At 37.3% G+C, this 19,619-nt stretch overlaps 2 protein-coding genes across 2 annotated transcripts; one reads left to right on the forward strand and one right to left on the reverse strand.

Moving 5' to 3' along the window:
* Positions 1-1,516: 1,516 nt before the first annotated feature.
* Positions 1,517-2,449, forward strand: LOC100754776 (olfactory receptor 145-like). Its single transcript, XM_027412258.1, has one exon. The coding sequence runs from the start codon at positions 1,517-1,519 to the stop codon at positions 2,447-2,449; it is 933 nt and encodes a 310-aa protein (XP_027268059.1).
* Positions 2,450-7,363: 4,914 nt separating this feature from the next.
* Positions 7,364-8,296, reverse strand: LOC100751102 (olfactory receptor 145-like). Its single transcript, XM_027412257.1, has one exon. It carries the CDS (start codon positions 8,294-8,296, stop codon positions 7,364-7,366), a length of 933 nt encoding a protein of 310 aa, XP_027268058.1.
* Positions 8,297-19,619: the final 11,323 nt, after the last annotated feature.

Genomic DNA, 19,619 nt, shown 5'->3' on the forward strand with positions numbered 1-19,619 from the left:
TGGATGCAGATGGTTCAGAATTGGCTCAAGCACAGAAAATGTAAAATCCCCATAGAGAAATTTGTGCATGACTCAAATCCCCAAGATCTGAATTACCCATCAGAGCATAGTATGAAAGTGCTGCCAGCTCCTTCTCTCTTTGTATCTGCTATCTGTTCCTAGGAAGATACTGAGTAAGATTCTACTTTGCATATAGCCAAGTGTATTACATTATTAAACACATCTGAAGTGTCTGTTTTCTCAGTGACTAGTATGATAATAAACAATATGTTCATTTTTCTCCATTGCTTTAGTGGATTAAGGATTACTATTGAAAACGATGAGCCAGTTTGAAGAGTTAGAGCATTTGTTGTGACACAAGTTCATGGAATGAGAAACTCAATGCTACAGAGCCTGAAACTGTTCATCAAGGACCTCAGCAGTAAATAACAGGGATACGTATTAGATTAGCTTTGTAAGCAACCAAATTACTTTCTTGATCTTTAAAACAACTTGATATATATGTATATATGGCAATAATTTCCATTTAAGGTATATATGTATATATATGCATATATATATATATTTCTTGTTTTCAGTTCATTGTGAAATAACTTTTCAATGAAGTTAATTGGTATATGCTCCTTTTGATTCACTGGGAAATAACTTTACAATGAAGCTAATTGGCACATGCTTCATTTTATATTGGGAACCTTTTCTGTATCTATATGTAATAAGAGCACTCTTTTCTGTTGTATCATGATAGGAAATTTGTTATACAATGTGACATAGCTAATTTTCAATGGCACATTGAAAGTCTAGAAATAATCATGTTGGATAATTTACTTCTATTTCATTTTGACCAGAAACATCTAATTTTCTCTTCCTGTATTCCAGCAGCCAGGTTCATACTTCTCCTTGTGTGAATATAACTGAAATTGCACACAGATTGCATTTCATGTAATATGTCCCTAAACATGTTTTGTTAAAATGACTTCAAACTGATACTAAGGACCAGAGTTCTGCCATTTATTTCTCATTTTCTAAAGTCCTAAAATCCAAGAGAAATTTCTAGACAAATGCCATAGACAAGCAAACAGTCTTTTGCAGAGTCAGTAGATACCTGTGTTGTGAAGCTTAGATGAGCAAGTTCACTTTGCATGTACAGTTCTCACATGAAATCTAATGCTACTGTAACAGAGTTCTCACCATTCCTACATTCTGGTTCTTTTGTTTTATATTTGAAACAGGATTCATAGTTCTAACTCACTAGAGTTCAGTCAGGATAGATTGAAAATATAGGTTACTAGAGCTTCTATTTGTATCAGGGAAGATATGAAACAAAGAAGAAATAGTGAGATGAGATAAGGTCAATGTTGTTATGAGCATCTCACTTCTGCCTTTCCTCTTGAATTCTATTGCAGTCATCATAGGATTTGACAGCCCTGCTCTCAGATCTGTAAAACAATCATTGAAAATCTTGCATGATCTTCTAATATCACCATTTTTTTTGTTTCACAGGATGTCTTATAAAAAAATGACTGTGGCAAATGACTCTATGGTAACTGAGTTCATTCTTTTGGGATTAACAGGCCAGCCTAACCTCCAAATACCCCTGTTCCTGCTCTTTCTAGTAATGTACATGATAACAGCATTGGGGAATTTGGTTTTAATTATTCTCATTGTGTTGAATTCTCACCTTCACACCCCTATGTATTTTTTCCTTTCTAACTTATCCTTTGTAGACTTTTGTTACTCTTCTGTAATTACACCGAAAATGCTAATGAACTTTATATTAAAGGAAAATATTATCTCCTATGTAGGATGTATGACTCAGTTTTACTTATTTTGTTTTTGTGTCATTTCTGAGTGTTATGTCCTGACATCAATGGCCTATGATCGCTATGTGGCCATCTGCAATCCACTATTGTATAATGTTGCTATGTCTCACAAGGTGTGTTCCTATCTTATGCTTGGTTCATACTTCATGGGGTTTTCTAGTGCCATGATCCACACTGGATATGTCTTGAGACTGACCTTCTGTGATGGAAAAACCATCGACCACTATTTCTGTGATGCCCTCCCTTTGCTACAGCTCTCATGCACCAACACCTATGTTAATAAGATAGAGATTTTCATTGTAGCAGGAAAAGACATCATTGTGCCCACTTTCATCATCTTTATCTCTTATGGCTTCGTCCTTTCCAGCATATTCCAAATGAGGTCCACTGAGGGCAGGTCAAAAGCCTTCAGCACTTGCAGTTCCCACATAATTGCTGTCTCTCTGTTCTTTGGATCTGGTGCATTTATGTATCTCAAGCCCAATTCAGCTGGACCAAGGAATAATGGAAAAGCATCTTCAATTATTTATACCACTGTAATTCCCATGCTGAATCCATTAGTTTATAGCTTGAGGAACAAAGATGTTAAAGCTGCATTAAGAAATACTCTGAGCAAAAAAATCTTTTAATCAGAATTTCTATTTGTTTTTAATTAAAACACGGAATTTCTGTGTTTGATTGTTACAATCTTTCGTAACAGATTTTGTTTTTACCATGTAAAGGAAAACTGGAGGTTTCTTATTTTCAGTTTTTACTTTGTAGTTGTTTTTTTGTTGTTTGTTTGTTTGATTGTTTGCTTCCTTAGCCTGGGTAGAATATCTTCCTTAGCAATTTTCTTCTTTTAATAATAGGGCAGATTTTATTTTACTTCTTCATTTTCACTATAAACATTATCCTTGAAAGTAGTGAATGATACTTGTTATTGTTTAAAACAATACTATGTTGCTTGGATTCCTTTGAGGATATAGGTATATCATGTTTTAGACATCATCAATATATATTTATTATATTATGATGATTCTTATGTTTATTTATATTAATAATATATGCCACACAGTTCTGAGAATAAAGGTTCCAAAATCATATGTTATCTTCTTATTTGAAGTTCCATTCATTTTATCATAATTTCTTTCTACATTATTTTATTAGTTTTATTTCACAAAATTGGTGTCTTAAAACATTTTACATTTTCTGCGTGGTATAGAAATCCAGGAGAAGGATTTTGTTTCCTCCAGGCTTCTTCAAGAGGACATTTTGATGGTTCTTTTCATTAGTAAATCACATGATTGTTGTGGTAGTGTAGCTGGCAGATGACAGGTTTAGGAACTGAGTTCATTTGCAAAAAGCACCTTAAATATTTTACGGGTCTTTTTGTTGCAATAATATGATTTTAGGGGAATACCAAACAAATAGGGAACAGGTCAAAACAACAACATAAACAACAAATAAAGGATATTAGCATGGAGAATCATTAATGAAAATTCAACTGGAATTTCTTCTCATTTTGGTTTCTCTGCAGAGCTTTACAAGTGTGATTACCCTCCATTCTTCATAAAGCTTTGATATCATGATGAATACACATCAAAAGCATTTTCAGAAATAACAGAAAATGTGGATCTTTTTGCATGAATTGAAAAATATAGAACAATTTAAGGACTTTTGATAATGAGTTATAATTGTTACTTAATTAATCAGAATGAATTTGTGAAGAAAATAGTGCAAAAATACAAGTTCTACACTTCTCTTTTGTAGCAACACTGGCTCTAATATAGTGGTCATAATGAATAACCTACAATGCCTAATTCTGTAAGCATGACTAACAACCCCAGTCTTGAGAGATATTAGGTCTGTGCATGGAGCATAATTTTGATGGTTAACTAACCTGACATAGCAGACTGCTTCCTAAACACCCATGCTTGTAAACAAAACAAGCTTGCAGCTTTAATCAAAGAAGCCACTTCTTACAATGGGTAGTGATAAAGTGGAGACTCCTGAGTGTACAAGATTAGAGAATGGGCAATGACTATTGGCATGATCTTAAATAAGTAATTTATATCACCAATCTAAGGCTCAGAGTGCATTGAGGGAGAGGAGCAGGAACTATGTGTCAGCAGATAGGGTGAAGGGTTACAAAATGATGTTCTCCAGACAGATACAACCACTGCACCATCTTCAATGGGCCCACATAATACCAGACAATCAGTCAATGACAGGGAAGAGTTCAAAGAGCCTTACTTTTCTCTCATCTATTGGCTATGGATAGATTCTGGTACAAGAGTAATTGCTGCTTTTAACTGTATTCCTGTTGTTGATCCCACCAGGCCTCAATGGTTAACTGATAATCACAGAGATGTCCTTGATCAATTTTTGTTGCTCACAAGATAAAGTAAATAGACATGAATATAAGAAAGATAGATTTGTAGAGATGGAGTAAGGTGGGCTATTGTAATAGGAATGTTGGAAGTGAGTGATAAATACATAGCATATGTTGGTTTATGCTACTTGCTATGAAAAAAAAGTTGTAAAGAAGGTAAGAAAACCTAGACAGCACTAAATTATCCCTGCTTTTCATGCTCCATTGTGTAATTTCCATATGCAATATAAAGCAATAAAATTCTGTTCGAAGCCAGGCATTGGTGGCACACACCTATAATCCCAGCACTCGGGAGGCAGAGGGAGGTGGATCTCTGTGAGTTTGTGGCCAGCATGGTCTCCAGAGAGAGTGCCAGGATAGGTTCCAAAGCTACACAGAGAAACTCTGTCTTGAAAAACCAAAAAAAAAAAAAAATTCTGTTCGATTTAAGAGCAACAAGTATTTGAAAGATGTATTTGATGAATATGCTAACTGTGGTGTTGATTTTATAAAGGGAGAATAGCAGACTTTTTTTCCTCAGAGAAAGCAGGCCAAAAAATGCCTGAGCTGAATATTCCTCATCTGATACACACACCACAGTTAAAATATTTCCTAAGAGAATTGTAATTCCATATACACTTCTTATCTACTATCCATTAAATGGTTAGGCATTGCAAAAACTGAATCTAGGTGACTTGTCTTTTGCTCTCTTTTAGATGCAGAGTGACATTTAACACTTGGTTTATGGTTCAAAGTGACCATTTGTTCCCCTTCAAAGTTTTTATCATCAACAGGCTTGGTTTTACTCCATGATTTCTGCTTCCTGAACTACGGGAAGACACTTTAGCTTTTTATAGTGTACAATAGCTGTTGTAAAATTGTTTTCTTTATGGAACAAAAATCTATTTCAATAACAGCCTGTGTTTTTGGAGACTTTGTAGACATTGGGAGATTTTTTTGATGGTTAATATTTTCTTTATAATTTTTAAATTTTAATTAGAAAGATTATTTTACATGTCAATCCCTAGTACCTCACCCTTCTCTCTTCCCCTGCCCCCCAACTAACACCCTACATATCCCATACCGTTTCTGCTTCCCTTGGAGGGCAATGCCTTCCATAGGGGGTCTTCAGGGTCTGGCATAACCTTTGGGATAGGGCCTAGGCCCACCCCCTTGTGTTTAGGCTCAGGGAATGCCCCTCCATATGGGATGGGCTCCCAAAGTCCATTCTTATGCTAGGGATGGGTACTGATTCACTACAAGGGGCGCTATAGATTTCCAAGGTCTCCTCACTGACACCCACATTCAGGGACTCTTGATCAGTCCCATGCTGGTTTCCCAGCTATCAGTCTGGGTACCAGGAGCTTTCTCCCTTGTTCAGGTCAGCTGTTTCTGTGGTTTTCACCAACCTGGTATGGACCCTTTTGTTCATCAGTCCTCCTTCTCTGCAACTGGATTTCAGTTCAGTTCAAGGTTTAGCTGTGGGTGTCTGCTTTTCCTTCCACCAGCTGCTGGAGGAAGGCTATAGGATGGCATATAAGTTAGTCATCAATCTCATTATCAGGGGAGGGCATTTAAGGTAGCCTCTCCTCTGTTGCTTAGAATGATAGTTTGTGTCATCTTTGTAGCTCTCCAGACATTACCCTAGTGTCTGATTTCTGTTTAAACCTATAATGTCTCCCTCTATTGTATTATCTCTTATCTTGCTCTCTTCTGTTCTTACCCTAACTCAACCTCTTTGCCCCATCATGTCCTCCTTACCCCTCCTCTTCTTCCCTTCCTATTCTCCTAGTTCCCTCTCCCCTTCCCCAATACTCCCAATTTGCTCAGGAGATCTTGTCCCTTTCCCCTTCTCCAGGGGACCATGTATGTCTCTCTTAGGGTCCTCCTTGTTTACTAGCTTCTCTGGCAGTGTAGATTGTAGACTGATAATCCTTTACTCTATGTCTAAAATCCACATATGTACATACCATGTTTGTCTTTTTGTGACTGGGTTGCATTGCTCAGAATGTTTTCTTCTAGTTCTCTCCATTTGCCTACGAATTTCAAGATTTCATTGTTGTTGGTTTTTTCCATTGAGTAGTACTCCATTGTATTTATGTCCACTGACACCCACATTCTACATTTTCTCTATTCATTCTTCAGTTGAGGGGCATCTGGGTTGCTTCCAGGTTCTGACTATTACAAACAACGCTGCTATGAACATAGTTAAACAGATGTCCTTATTGTATGAATGTGCTTCTTTTGGGTGTATGCCTAACAGTGGAATTGCTGGATCTTGTGGTAGACTGATTCCCATTTTCCTGAGGAATCACCATACTGATTTCCAAATTGGCTGTACGATTTGGCACTTCCACCAGCAGTGGAGGAGTGTATCCCCTCCAGCATAAACTGTCATTGGTGTTATTGATTTTAGCCATTCTAACAGGTGTAACAAAGAACTCAAGAAGCTAGTCTCCAAAACATCAAATAATCCAATTAAAAAAGTGGGGTACAGAACTAAATAGACAGTTCTCAATAGAGTAATCTAAAATGGCTGAAAGACACATAAGAAAGTGTTCAACATCCTTAGCCATCAGGGAAATGCAAATCAAAACAACTCTAAGATCCCATAGTTAGGAGATTTTTAATTACCACTTCTATTTCATCATGTGTTATGGGTCTTTTAAAAGTGTGTTTCTGTTGACAAGATATGGAAATTTAAAACTGTCTAGCCATGTTGTGAAGCAGCCAAAATTACAACTAACTAATTCAACTCAATTGCTTCTTTTAAAACATTTCAGACAGTGATAAATTAATTTGTGACACACTCTTTACACCTGCAACAATCAAGGCACTGATAGCTTTATATATCAATTACCAACATTTGAAAGCAATGTATTCATGCCCAGGAGAAGAAGGCAAAAGTATTGACATAGTATAGGATTAATATTTCATTTCAGTTGCAGACATTACTATTTTTCCACAAAGGCATTCGATCAACCTAACATTTGTTTCAAGGAAGGAAAAATATTCTTTTTATTATGGATAACTAATAAAGCATACCTTAAAAGGAAGAGCATGCAAACAAAGCAACTTCAATCATAAGAAGCCACTATAGAAGAATTTGGACAAGAAAGCTGTACTCAAACAGCACTAGGCACTGATAATTTATCTGAGGTTTAACTACAAAGATTACGTGAAATTTTGATCAATACATTCTCCTACTCAGGGTTCTTCTCAGGGCAACTTTAACATCTTTGTTCCTCAAGCTGTAGATTAAGGGATTAATCATGGGAATCACAATAGTATAAAAGATGGAAGAAATTTTCCCCTCAGCCATAGACCCAGCTGACGAGGGCTGAAGATACATAAAGGTGCTTGATCCAAAAAACAGAGATACAGCAAATAAATGGGAGCTGCAGGTACTGAAGGCTTTGTATTTGCTCTCAGTGGACCTCACCTGGAATATGGTACAAAGAATGAAGCCGTAGGAAGTAAGAATAATGGAGGTAGGAACAACAATGTCCTTTCCTGCTACAATGAACAGCTCTATCTCATTGACATAGGTGCTGGTGCAGGAGAGCTGCAGCAAAGGGAGGATGTCACAGAAGTAGTGGTTGATGGTGTTCAAATCACAGAAGGTCAGTCTCAGCATGAATCCAGTATGGATCATGGCACCAGAAAACCCCATCAAATATGAACCAAGCATAAGACAGAAACACACCCTAGGGGACATAGCCATTTTATACAAGAGTGGATTACAGATAGCTACATAACGATCATAGGCCATTGCTGTTAGTACATAATATTCAGAAATGGCAAAAAAGCAAAACAAGTAGAGCTGGGCCATGCAACCTGTGTAAGAGATAACATTCTTCTTCAGCAAGAAGTTCATTAGCATTTTGGGGATAATCACTGAAGAATAACAGAGGTCTATGAGGGACAAGTTGAAGAGGAAAAAGTACATGGGGGTATGAAGGTGAGAATTTAACAAAATTAAAATAATCAAAGCCAAATTTCCTAATGTAGTTATCATATATATTACAAGAAAGAGGAAGAAAAGGGGTACTTGGAGGTCAGGCTCTTCTGTTATGCCCAAGAGAATGAATTCCATCACCAAAGAGCCATTTGCCATAGCCATTGTTCTCCAAGAAAATCTGGGGAGACAAAAATGCAAAATTTAGGAAAAATCACAACCGACAGACAACTACCTCTGATAATCTTGAGTAATATACTGGGAATACAGTGACCCACTTGAAAATAGAGTGCCCACCTTTGATGTTACCACGATAGAAAGTGGCATCCTCCATACTAAACATAACACGTCTTTAATCCTAGCATTTGAGAAACAAAGGCAGGTAGACTTCTCTAAGTGTAAGGTCAGCCTTGTCTAAAGAGTTATACAGTGACATCTCCAACTCTACACACTCAGACAAACACACTTACAATATTGAAAGTAGTCTATAAAGCTATGTTAATTATTATTATTTTAAAATGACTGCTAGAAAAATCAAGAGTAAAAGTACAGTAAAATCAAATAGGACTTAATAGCTCATCTTCATTCTCATCCTTTATTTCCTTATTCATTTGAGCTATAGAGGGAAAGTATAGCAACCTAGTACTAGACTCAGTTGTGCTCTGTGGAGTAGAAATCATGAACATTGTTTCCACATGAAACAAAAGGACCAGAATCTTAGAATAGTTAAGATACTCAAGAACATACACGATCTGAAAAATTTTTAGATCTGTTATGAGTAAGTGAGTTGCTAAATAAGACACTGAAACTTAAATGTCTACTGGATCTCTGAAAAGTATCAAATCACACTTCTCAGGCATTCTTTCTATTTCACTTTAACCATAAGCCTGTCCTACATAGAGAGAAAGAGGCAGAACTTGGATCCTTTGACTAGTCTCAATCTGAAACTATTATGCAAACAGAAAAGGGAACACATTCTAGGGGAAAGTCTGCATAATCTTCCCTGCATGTGAAATTTGAAATACTCATATTCTCATGAGGAGAAAAAAGGATGTTGCTTGTTGGAACCTGTAGGAAACTAAAACTGGTGAGGTTTGGGCAAGTTGAAGAATGCTCGATTATAAAAATGAAAAAGATTCTTCATTTTAAATGTTCCTCAACGAATAAAGTAAACAGTGGTATATTTTATATCTAGGTTTGCATAAAACTACATTATCACCTTATACATGTACATCTATCTCCACAAAACACATAAATATGTACAAAGGTTATAAATGAATTAGACTTATGGTCAGGTCATTTCAACAATGCATTTCTTACAAAAAGCACCAAGAATTATAGGACATATATACTATTTTGTGCATTAGTAGTAATTCAATAAATAGTTAAATAAAATCAGAATATTAGTGTGAATAGATTTTAAATCTTACCCTATTTAGAAGAAAAATGTGGACTCCTTGTCATTTTTACTTACAATTTCTGTCTCACAAAGTCAATACCAGTTTCTAAGTATTTTCTTGCTTTGATTCTATAAGAATGCTGAAGAAAACTGTTCTCAGGCATTTCTCAGACACCTTTCTGAATTATTGTCCATAGCCATAATACTACTTCTTAATCCAGTAAAACAAGGGGAAAGCAAACTGATTTTCTTTTATCACATTTTGCATTTGAAACTCCAGTTTCTTATGGGTTTTATTCATAATGCCCTCTCATAATACTTCAAAAGCTATCTTTGACTCTTCCAATGAACTAAAGACATATTTTAAAAAAGACTGAAGTGATGGCTTGTAAATGTTAGACCAATATGTATCCTTAGTGCCTTAGAGATTCAATCAACATCTACCTTGCTCTTTTGGGATTGTGTATCCTCAGTACTTGAGTCAAAATTAAACTTCCATCTCCTAATCACCTTCTTCATAGAAATTCATTGCTTGTTTCTTTCTCTTATCCCACATTGTCACAGAACATTTCCACAAAAGTGACCCAATGGCTTTCTTATCATATATTAAAATTGTGCTAATAGTATAGCAATACTGCAGTTATCATATCCTCTAATACTTCTCCCAAATTATTTTTAATTTATGCTGTTTTTGTTTGCTTTTCTGGTCATGGATCCTAAGTCTTCATGGATATTATAGCAGAGCTCAAACATGGAATTACTTTCCTCAGCCCTAAAAAAATTAACTTTTACATGATGAAAATGTTCTGCTTTTAATATTTATTTAAATCATCACGTAAATATCAAACTCTCTTAGTCATTGAACCTAACATTTAACAATGCAGGTTAACATTTTTTATACTTTTCATAGAAATTAAGGAAGTAAAAGAATTGGAATCTCTGAAATTGAATCCTTAATACAATAGATGGGGGAATTACTTAACATTTCTTTGTATAGGGTCTACTTATTATAAAACAGGGATGATAAATAAAGTATATCCATCATATATTTGTGGTGATTAATTTCAGAAAGGAAAATGGAAAAAGTAATAATCTGTAAAATAAAAACAGCAAAATCTCCTGTAAGTAATATGATCAGATGAATTCATCATAACTTACAAATAAGGGAAATTGAAAATGTATTTACATTCATTGTATAGACTAGAGTATTGTTGTTTCTGTGATTTCTGGACCCAGAGTGGCATGCTGGAAATTTGTAAACTTCAGTCATTCATTATGACAAATCATAATTTTCTGCAAAAGAGTATACCCTTGTTTTATGTTTTTGGTGAGATTAATTTGGACATATATTTGGTAATATAGTTTCATTTTCAGAAGAAACAATAATTGTCATATTGCCACTCTACTTGTGACCTCAATTTATTATTGTTTAAAAACTCGAATGCTCCTGTGTTACTTTGTGGCTGTATATAGGCATCCATGTTCTTTCAATATCTTAGCACATTCAGCAAACTCTACTAAAAGATACACCAGGCAAGAAATAGTGACAGGCCTCTGTAGTGTTAGCAAGTGGATTTTTAATTCCAGCCACATAATAAAGTTTCAGCAAATTCTGAGCTAGATCCTGAAAAGAATGTACCCCAAAACTCAAAACTTGGGAGGCAGAGGCTAGGAGGATCTCTGTGAGTTTGAGACCAGCCTGGTCTACCAGAGCTAGCTCCAGGACAGCCTCCAAAACCACAGAGAAACCCTGTCTCAAACAACAACAACAACAACAAAAAAAAAACCCTCCAGTGTATCTGTAATTTCCACTTAGTGAACCATAGAACTTGATTGCTCATTTTGAAGATGTTTTGGTACAAATAAATTGTATTCAGTTTGACTAAGAGTGTTTGTCTGTATCTAGAACACATGCAGGTTGAGCAATAAAATGCAACACTGAAAATACAAAGCAGGAAAACACAATTGAAAGGGAAAGAAGGTAAGTTAGACATGGGCATTCTACGACTGGTAGACAGTTAGGTAATGATTCCTGTACTCAAACCAAAATAGTATATCTGTTATTCAAAGGTTCATTATAGGAATTAAATCCTTTTAAATATTTTTATATTTCAGTTCCCGGCACACCACATCAAGATGCAGTGCTTTTATGAGCCGTTTGAAAAGTTTCAACATATAAACTAAACTATTTAATGAACTGCTTCACAGTACTTAGGTTGTCTTATGCTTAAGCATCATGAAAACAGTAAGATTGTGTGATGTCAAGGTTAAGATTTTCAGACTTGAAACATGAAACAGACTCTTTTTATTTATTTATTTATTTATTTATTTATTTATTTATTTATTTTACATTCCAACAAAAATTTCCCCTTCTTCCTTTCCTCCAAGTCCCCACCCTGACCCCCTGACTCCCACTCCTTGTTCCCACACCTTAATCCACTCCTCCTACATTTCTGTTTAGGAAAAGGCAGGTCTCCCATGAGTATCAAAAACAAAACAAAACAAAAAACATGGCATATCAAGTTGCAGTTAAGATTAGGTACCTCAGAGTCTGGACACACCTCACCCCTGTCTACATACTGCCCTCTGTCCTGTGCGGGTGCCCTAACCTCAGGTGAGTCTGGGCACTGCTCTGCACCCCCAAACTCCCCCATCAACCCCTGATCCCTTCTGCCTGAGCCCACCCAGACAAGAGTAGACCTGCCCAGACTGGAAGGCCCACCCTGAGTCCAGACATACCTCACCTCTGTCCACAGTCCACCTTCTGTCCTGCAGTGGATGCCTGAGCCTCAGAGTGGACCTTCCTGACCAGAAGGCCCACCCTGACTCTGGACACACTGCACCCTTGTCCACCTACCACCCTCTGACATCTTGCTGCCACCAGAGGCTGAACCCTCTGCCAGCCCCCTGAGAGTGGGAAAGATCCCACCTGCACTCACTGGAAGAAGGGATGGGAAGAAGACAGAGTAAGAACACACTCAACAACAAAAAAACCAATATGACACCACCAGAATCTAGGTCCTCCACACCAGCAAGATCTGAAAAGCCCAACACAGAAAATGAAGAAGAGATGGACTTCAAAAATAATCTTAGGAAGAAGATAGAGTCCTTTGAAGAGGAAACAAGAAAATCCCTTAAAGAAATAGAAGAAAAAACAAGCAAAAAATTACATGAGATGGAGGAAAAGACAAACCAAAAAATTCAAGAAGTAAACAAATCTCTTAAAGAATCTAAAGAAAGTCAAGAAAAAACAACCAAACAAGTGAAGGAAGCACGTGAAACAGTTCAAGACATGAAAGCTGAAATAGGAACAATAAAGAAAACACAGAATGAAGCAATACTGGAAATAGAAAAGCTGGATAAACGATCAGGAACTAACCATGTGAGTATAACCAATAGAATTCAAGAAATGGAAGAGACAATCTCAGTTGTTGAATATAGTGGGAAATTACCAATATGGAGTCAGGTAGAAATATAAGGGTATTTAATAGGGAAAAGTCTTACTTACAGAGCGACCTAGCCAGCTGGTGTGGCAGCGGTCTGTACACAAGCCCAAAAGTGAAACTGAAAGAGAGCACGCAGTCCCATCCCAGTATTGCTCTACATCACCCTGACTACACCCTCGAAAGCATGGTCAGGCACACCTGTAGCCAGCCCCTAAGTAGGCGTGGCTACAGCTTCCCCTACAATTCCCCTTTTAGTCTAAGAGAGGATTAAAACTTAACAGTGTAAAGTATCCAAAATTAACAATCATAAACGTAAAATATACGAAGATACAAGATACAACAATCTGCTTATGTCACATCCTAACTATCTATTTTAACTAAACCCTAAAGTCATCTGACAGAGGTATCCAAGCCTGAACACCTCGTTCCAATCCCAACCATAAACAATAGGAAGCTATCCATTAACTAGGTATATACACTATCCTAAGTGGCAACAATGAAGAAAGGGGCACATAGCATCCTCCGAGTTACTTTCTGCTGAAATGGGATGATGATAGTCATGTGGGGTCCTGTAGGAAGAAAATGTTAGTATAGTGAAAGTCTTGAATGAATTGTATCCAGTCCATCTTAGATGGGATTCACTTGATTGAAGATCTCGCTTGAAATCCTCAACTTGATTGAAGTCAGTACCCAAACCTCTGGCAGGAGTGTCAGTTGAAATGGAGCAAGTTGGATCCAGTGCAGTCGAGGAGGTGTGGCCCATTTTCTTTCCAGAGTGTCCAGGGATTGCTGTCAGGCAGGTATTTATTGGCTGTGTGGGACTCAAACATAAACAGTTAGCAGAGAAATGTTTGCTTGTGTATGTACACATGCTAGGGAATGCAACCATGAGAGCATAACAATTATGAAAGGGTGTACACCTTGAGAGAAAGATCCAAGAAAAGACAAAGACAGTCCCCAAATTCTTCTTTTATTCTGTATTACATCAATTGGCTTCTTGATACAACACAGAAACACTAAAGCTTAGTTAAATAATGTGCTTGGATTTTAGAGGAGGAAAGCCAAATCCACCTCTAAATCCAGCATTGGTTTAATTGAATAGGGACTAGGAAATAAAGAGAAATAGAGTTTTTTGAGAGACAGCTGTAAAGTTTACCATATGGCACGTTCCTTTTGTTTGATGGTTATAGCTACCTTTTCTTCTTCAGTATCTACCCATGCAGTGTCCTTTGCCTTCTGAAGATGAGTTTTCCTGTGAAGATAAAAGCAAAACACTTACCTTTCCTTTGGGAGGTTTCTATTTAGTTTATGAGATATACATTAGTAGAATACCTGTCATTTGTCCTCGTCGAGAGGTTTTTCCTTTTCCACTCGAATCTTGATCAACTTTGATGGTATCCAAAGTTTTTCTTCTCCTGTAGAAACCAATGGAAAACTCCTACCCCAACATTAGACATGTCCTGGTTTCCATACAGAGGTTAGTACATCTTTGAAGTATACCGGCTGATTGAGTTCAGTAGTTTTTTCCGTAGTCCAGTGTCTTTCTGCAGCTATTTGTCCTTTTTCATTGGCATTAAGAAAGTTTAGTGTTAATAAAGCATTATGCAACCTATGTTTGGGGGGTTTAGTCTTCCAAGTGTGTTTGTTGAGCATCTCCTTAAGTGTTCTATTAGATCTCTCAACCAAATGCTTGTCCTGTAGGATTGTGTGGTATACCAGTAACATGCTTTATGTTACAATATTTGAAAAAATTTTCCAATTTTGTAGAGACATATGCTGGAGCATTGTCAGTTTTTATTTGTGCAGGTATTCCCATAACTGCCATCACCTCTAGCAGGTGTGTAATAAAAGAATCAGCTTTTTCAGAGTTAAGAGCAGTAGCCCATTGGAACCCTGAGAATGTGTCTATAGCATGATGCACAAATTTCCAAACTCCGCAAAGTGAAAGACATCCATCTGCCAAATCTCATTTCTCCGAATGCCCTTAGGATTACAACCTGCTGGCAATGGAGTTTGATTATAAAAGGAACAAGTAGGACAGTTTTTCACTATCTCCTTGGCTTGTTGCAAAGTGATGGAGAAGTCCTTTTTCAAACCTTTGCTATTGACATGATGTTTCTTATGAAATTCTGAGGCTTCTAGCACAGTTCCAATTAATAAATGATCCATCTCATTATTGCCTTGTGCTAGTGGGCCTGGCAGACCAGTAAGGGATCTGATATGTGTAATGTATATAGGATTACTTCTGTTTCTGATAGTTTCCTGTAATTGTAAAAACAGACAAGTTAATTCTGTATTATAAGGAACAAATTCTGCAGTCTCAATGTGTAAAAAGACTCTCTCTGCATATTGAGAATCAGTAACTATATTAAGAGGTTCTGTAAAATCCTTAAGTACCATGAGAATTGCATATAATTTTGCCTTCTGTACAGATGTATATGGACTCTGAACTACTTTACTTACCTCACCTGCTTTATAACATGCCTTACCTGATTTGTTGGCATCAGTGTAGAAGGTAAGAACTCCAGAAATGGGAGTTTGTCTTACAATATGTGGAAGAATCCAGACTGTCTTTTTTATGAATTTAATTCTGTCAGTTTTGGGATAGTTGTTGCTAATTGTCCCCAGAAAGTCAGTAAGAGCTATTTGTCAATATTCATTATCCTTCCATAAGGAGGAAATTTCTTCATTAGTTAAAGGTACTATAATTTCTGCTGGATCTTTTCCAGTCAGCTGATGAAGTCTTAATTTACCCTTTAAAATCAAATCAGAAATCTTTTCTATATATGTCTTTAACTTTTTATTCTGTTTATGTGGCAGAAATATCCATTCCAATATAGTGTCTTCCCTCTGCATCAGAATTCCAGAAGGGTATTATTCTCTGGATGGCAAGATAACCAGAATACAGTCTAAATAAAGATTCATCCGATCTACGTGTGCATCCAATATTCTGTTTTCTACCCATTGTAACTCTTTTTTTGCCTCAGCAGATAATATTCTCAGACTGTTTAGGTCCTTATCACCTTTAAGGGCCATTTTTAAATGCTTTAAGTCATGTCCATCTACACCAATAATCGTCTGCAATTGAGAAATTTCCCCTAATAATTTCTGAAGAGAATTAAGAGTTTGATACCGATCTCTCCTAATTTGTACCTTTTGAGGTCTGATTCTCTGTAAGTCTGTCTTGTAACCTAAATAGTTAATAGAATCTCCTCTTTGTATCTTTTCTGGGGCAATCTGTATTCCCCAACGAGGCAGAACTTCCTGCACCATTTCAAACATACGTTCCAAAGTTTCCTTATTAGAATCTGGTAAAAGAATATCATCCATGTAATGATAAACAAGAGATTGTGAAAATTTCTTACGAATTATTTTCAAAGGTTGCTGTACAAAGTGTTGACATAAAGTAGGACTATTTAGTGTTCCTTGTGGCAAAACCCTCCACTGATATCTCCTAACTGGCTGTGAATTATTAAGAGTTGGTACAGTAAATGTAAATTTTTCTCTATGATTTTCCTGTAACAGTATTGTGAAAAAACAGTCTTTTAGATCAATGACTATAATAGGCCATCCTTTAGGTATTAAGGAAGGTAATGGCATTCCAGGTTGCAGAGAGCCCATTGGTTGAATTACCTTATTTATGGCTCTCAGGTCTGTCAGCATTCTCTATTTACCTGACTTCCTTTTTATAACAAATACAGGAGAATTCCAAGGACTGGTAGATTCCTCTATATGTCCTCTATATGTCTAGCTGTTCCTGTACTAACTTTTCTAAAGCCTCTAGCTTCTCAGATGTCATAGGCCATTGTCTACCCAAATGGTTCATCTGTAAGCCATTTCAATGGCACGGCCTTTGGCTCCTCTGAAGGTCCATCATTTGTACCTAGTTTCTGTACAGCATGGATGGTTGGTAAAATTTTTCCATAGCGTCTTACCAGATCTTTTCTACTATCTAAAGATTGTACATAATTTGTATCTGACACTGGAGGAATATTAATCTGAGTATTCCATTGCTGTAAGAGATCACGACCAAGAGATTTATAGTTATATCTGTCACATATGGTTTTAGTATCCCTTTCTGTCCTTCTGGTCCAATGCAGACCACTGAGTTAACACTCTATCGAACTCTAGATAGAGTTCCAATTCCTAAAAATTGCACATTTGCCTCTCTAAGAGGCCATTTCTGAGGCCAAGACTTTTGAGTAATAATAGTTACATACGCCCCATTGTCTACTAAGCCAGAAATAACTTTATTATTAATTTTCACGTTCAACTGAGGCATTTTATCATTAATAGAAGCTTGCCAAAATATGCGTTTCTCATTTTGTCCATTCACACATGATTCTTCATCACTTTTCAAATTACCATCTAGAGCAGAATCATTTTTCACAATAGGCAAAGAACTATCTGTTGGTCCTGTGAGAGATTGTCTCCCACTGCTACTGGGAATGACCCGACCTTTCTCCATGTGGGGGATTTCTTGAGGGCCCCCCTCGGGGTTTCCCGACCTTAACGGGTTTCCTTGTATGTCCCTGGTTGATCTACATTCATTGGTCCAGTGTCTGCCCTTACCACATCTTCTACACAATCCAGAAAGCAGTGGCCTTCCATATGAGGCAATGTTAGAATTCATTTGTCTACAATTTCTCTTAGTATGTCCCATTTTATCACAGTTGAAACATCTAGGTTCCTGGAGTCTTTGTGGTCTCCAGGGGAAGGCTCTTCCTACGAAAGGTTCTGCTTCATAGTAGTAGTAACCTCTAGCCTCTTAGTACCTCTGTTGACCTCTGTAAGGTGCTTCTCCTTGCCCGCCCTTACATCCTCACCTCTACGCCTTTTAATTTCCTGTTGTCATTTTAAACCTTTGGAGATGGCTTCTTCTACCCAAGCTCCAGTATCTTGCACATTATAGTCAATGTTGGCTGCATACAAAACCCATTCTTCTAGTGGAGCTGATCTGATCTTTAAAGGCAAAAGTATTCTTTTGCATATTGGGTTTGTATTCTCATAAGCTATAGTTAATTGATTGTCTTGTTTCTGGATCTGTTACCTGTAATTCTACTGCCCTAGTTAACCTTTGTAAGAATGTCGCTCTCTTTCCCCTCGGCTCCTGCTCCAGCGGCACGATGTGATCCACCAGCTAGGAGGAACGCCAATAAGGCGTCTGATAAGATAAGTCTTATAAAATATATAGATGTATGATAATTGATACTGAGCTAACAGATGAGAATCCTAGTCATTGGCCAAGCAGCATTGTACCTAATACAAGTCTCTCTGTGTATTCATTTGGGCCTAACTTGGGCAGGTGGCTGGCGTAAAGCTTACACGTGGCAGTGGGGCTCAGCGGCTTTTGGCAGAAAGATTTATTGTAACATTTATCGTAACATAAGACATCCTGGAACTGTTCTGTAGGTCCCTGTTCTATTCTGGTATAAGCTTCTAGGCGTTCTTCTGGCCCACGAACCTTATCCCAGGTATTTAATGCTGCTTTCCTGCATAGAGACAGTATATCATCATCATATTCAGCCTGAACCTGTGGGTCAGCATAAATACCCTGACCAAGAAGCTTATCTAGAGGGGCTTCAAAACCTTCCTTTATGCCCTGATGCTCAAGGAGCTTTGCCTATTTCCTTACTAATGCCTTCCACTGGATTTGGCATGAATTCTCAAGTACAGCTGCTACCAATCGTTCCCAATCTGTGGGTGTCACCCTGTTAAAGGTTGCCCATGAATGTAATTGCTGTTTTACGTATGGGCTATGGAGACCATATGAGACAACTGATTCTTTAATATTCTTAAGATCCTTCAGCTGTATATGAGGGTGTTTCTTAGAAGCTGGCTTTTCTACCATGGTTGCTGGGTACACTAATGGTGTACAAATAACAACCTTAGAGGAATAGTCATGATACCTGGGTGGAGTAGGTACCTGGGATTGGAGTGATTCTGCTTCTGAGGCATCCCAATGATCTTTAAGCCTAGTAATGATAGCTTTTTGAAAAGATTCAATTTCCTTAATCATAAAAGATTCCAAGCATATTAGTGAATCTGTAAATTGCTCTACCTGCTCATTTACATGTTTTTCTAGGTCTTTAATATGATCATCCTTAGGCAGCATCTGGATGGCATGGAAACTGCCTTCTAGGTGTTGGAGTCCAGATTCGAGGTCATGATTTGCTGATTTTGAGTCCTCAGCAATAGACCGCATGGACCTATGTAATCTGTCAGCCCTGTACTGTAAATTATTTTCCAAACATTCAAATCTAGACTCAAATTTGTGATCTGCTACCATGGATGCTTCAATAATTGATTGAATGGCATTGTCCAATTCTTTAACCCTATCCTGAGTATCTTGCACCTTTGCATCTAATTTCTGGGTAAAATTGCCTATCTGAGTTTCTAGCTGACTACAGATATTTTTTAGCTCATCACGGTCTTCTGACAGCCTAGCCTCTAAGGTCTTAGACATGGCATAAATATGCTGCTTCTCATCTTGGGTAACAGACAGCTCTGTCTTTAGCGTATTGGGCATAGAGCCAAGCTTATCATCCAATTTCCGTTCCACTTGCTGCACAATTGTGGTGTGACCTAATCTGTTCTCCAAAACCTCACTGTGTAAAGCTGTTATTTTCTGTAAGTAGGTCTT

The sequence above is a fragment of the Cricetulus griseus genome, chromosome 4, assembly GCF_003668045.3.
Source record: "Cricetulus griseus strain 17A/GY chromosome 4, alternate assembly CriGri-PICRH-1.0, whole genome shotgun sequence".
In the NCBI taxonomy this organism is placed as follows: Eukaryota; Metazoa; Chordata; class Mammalia; order Rodentia; family Cricetidae; genus Cricetulus; species Cricetulus griseus.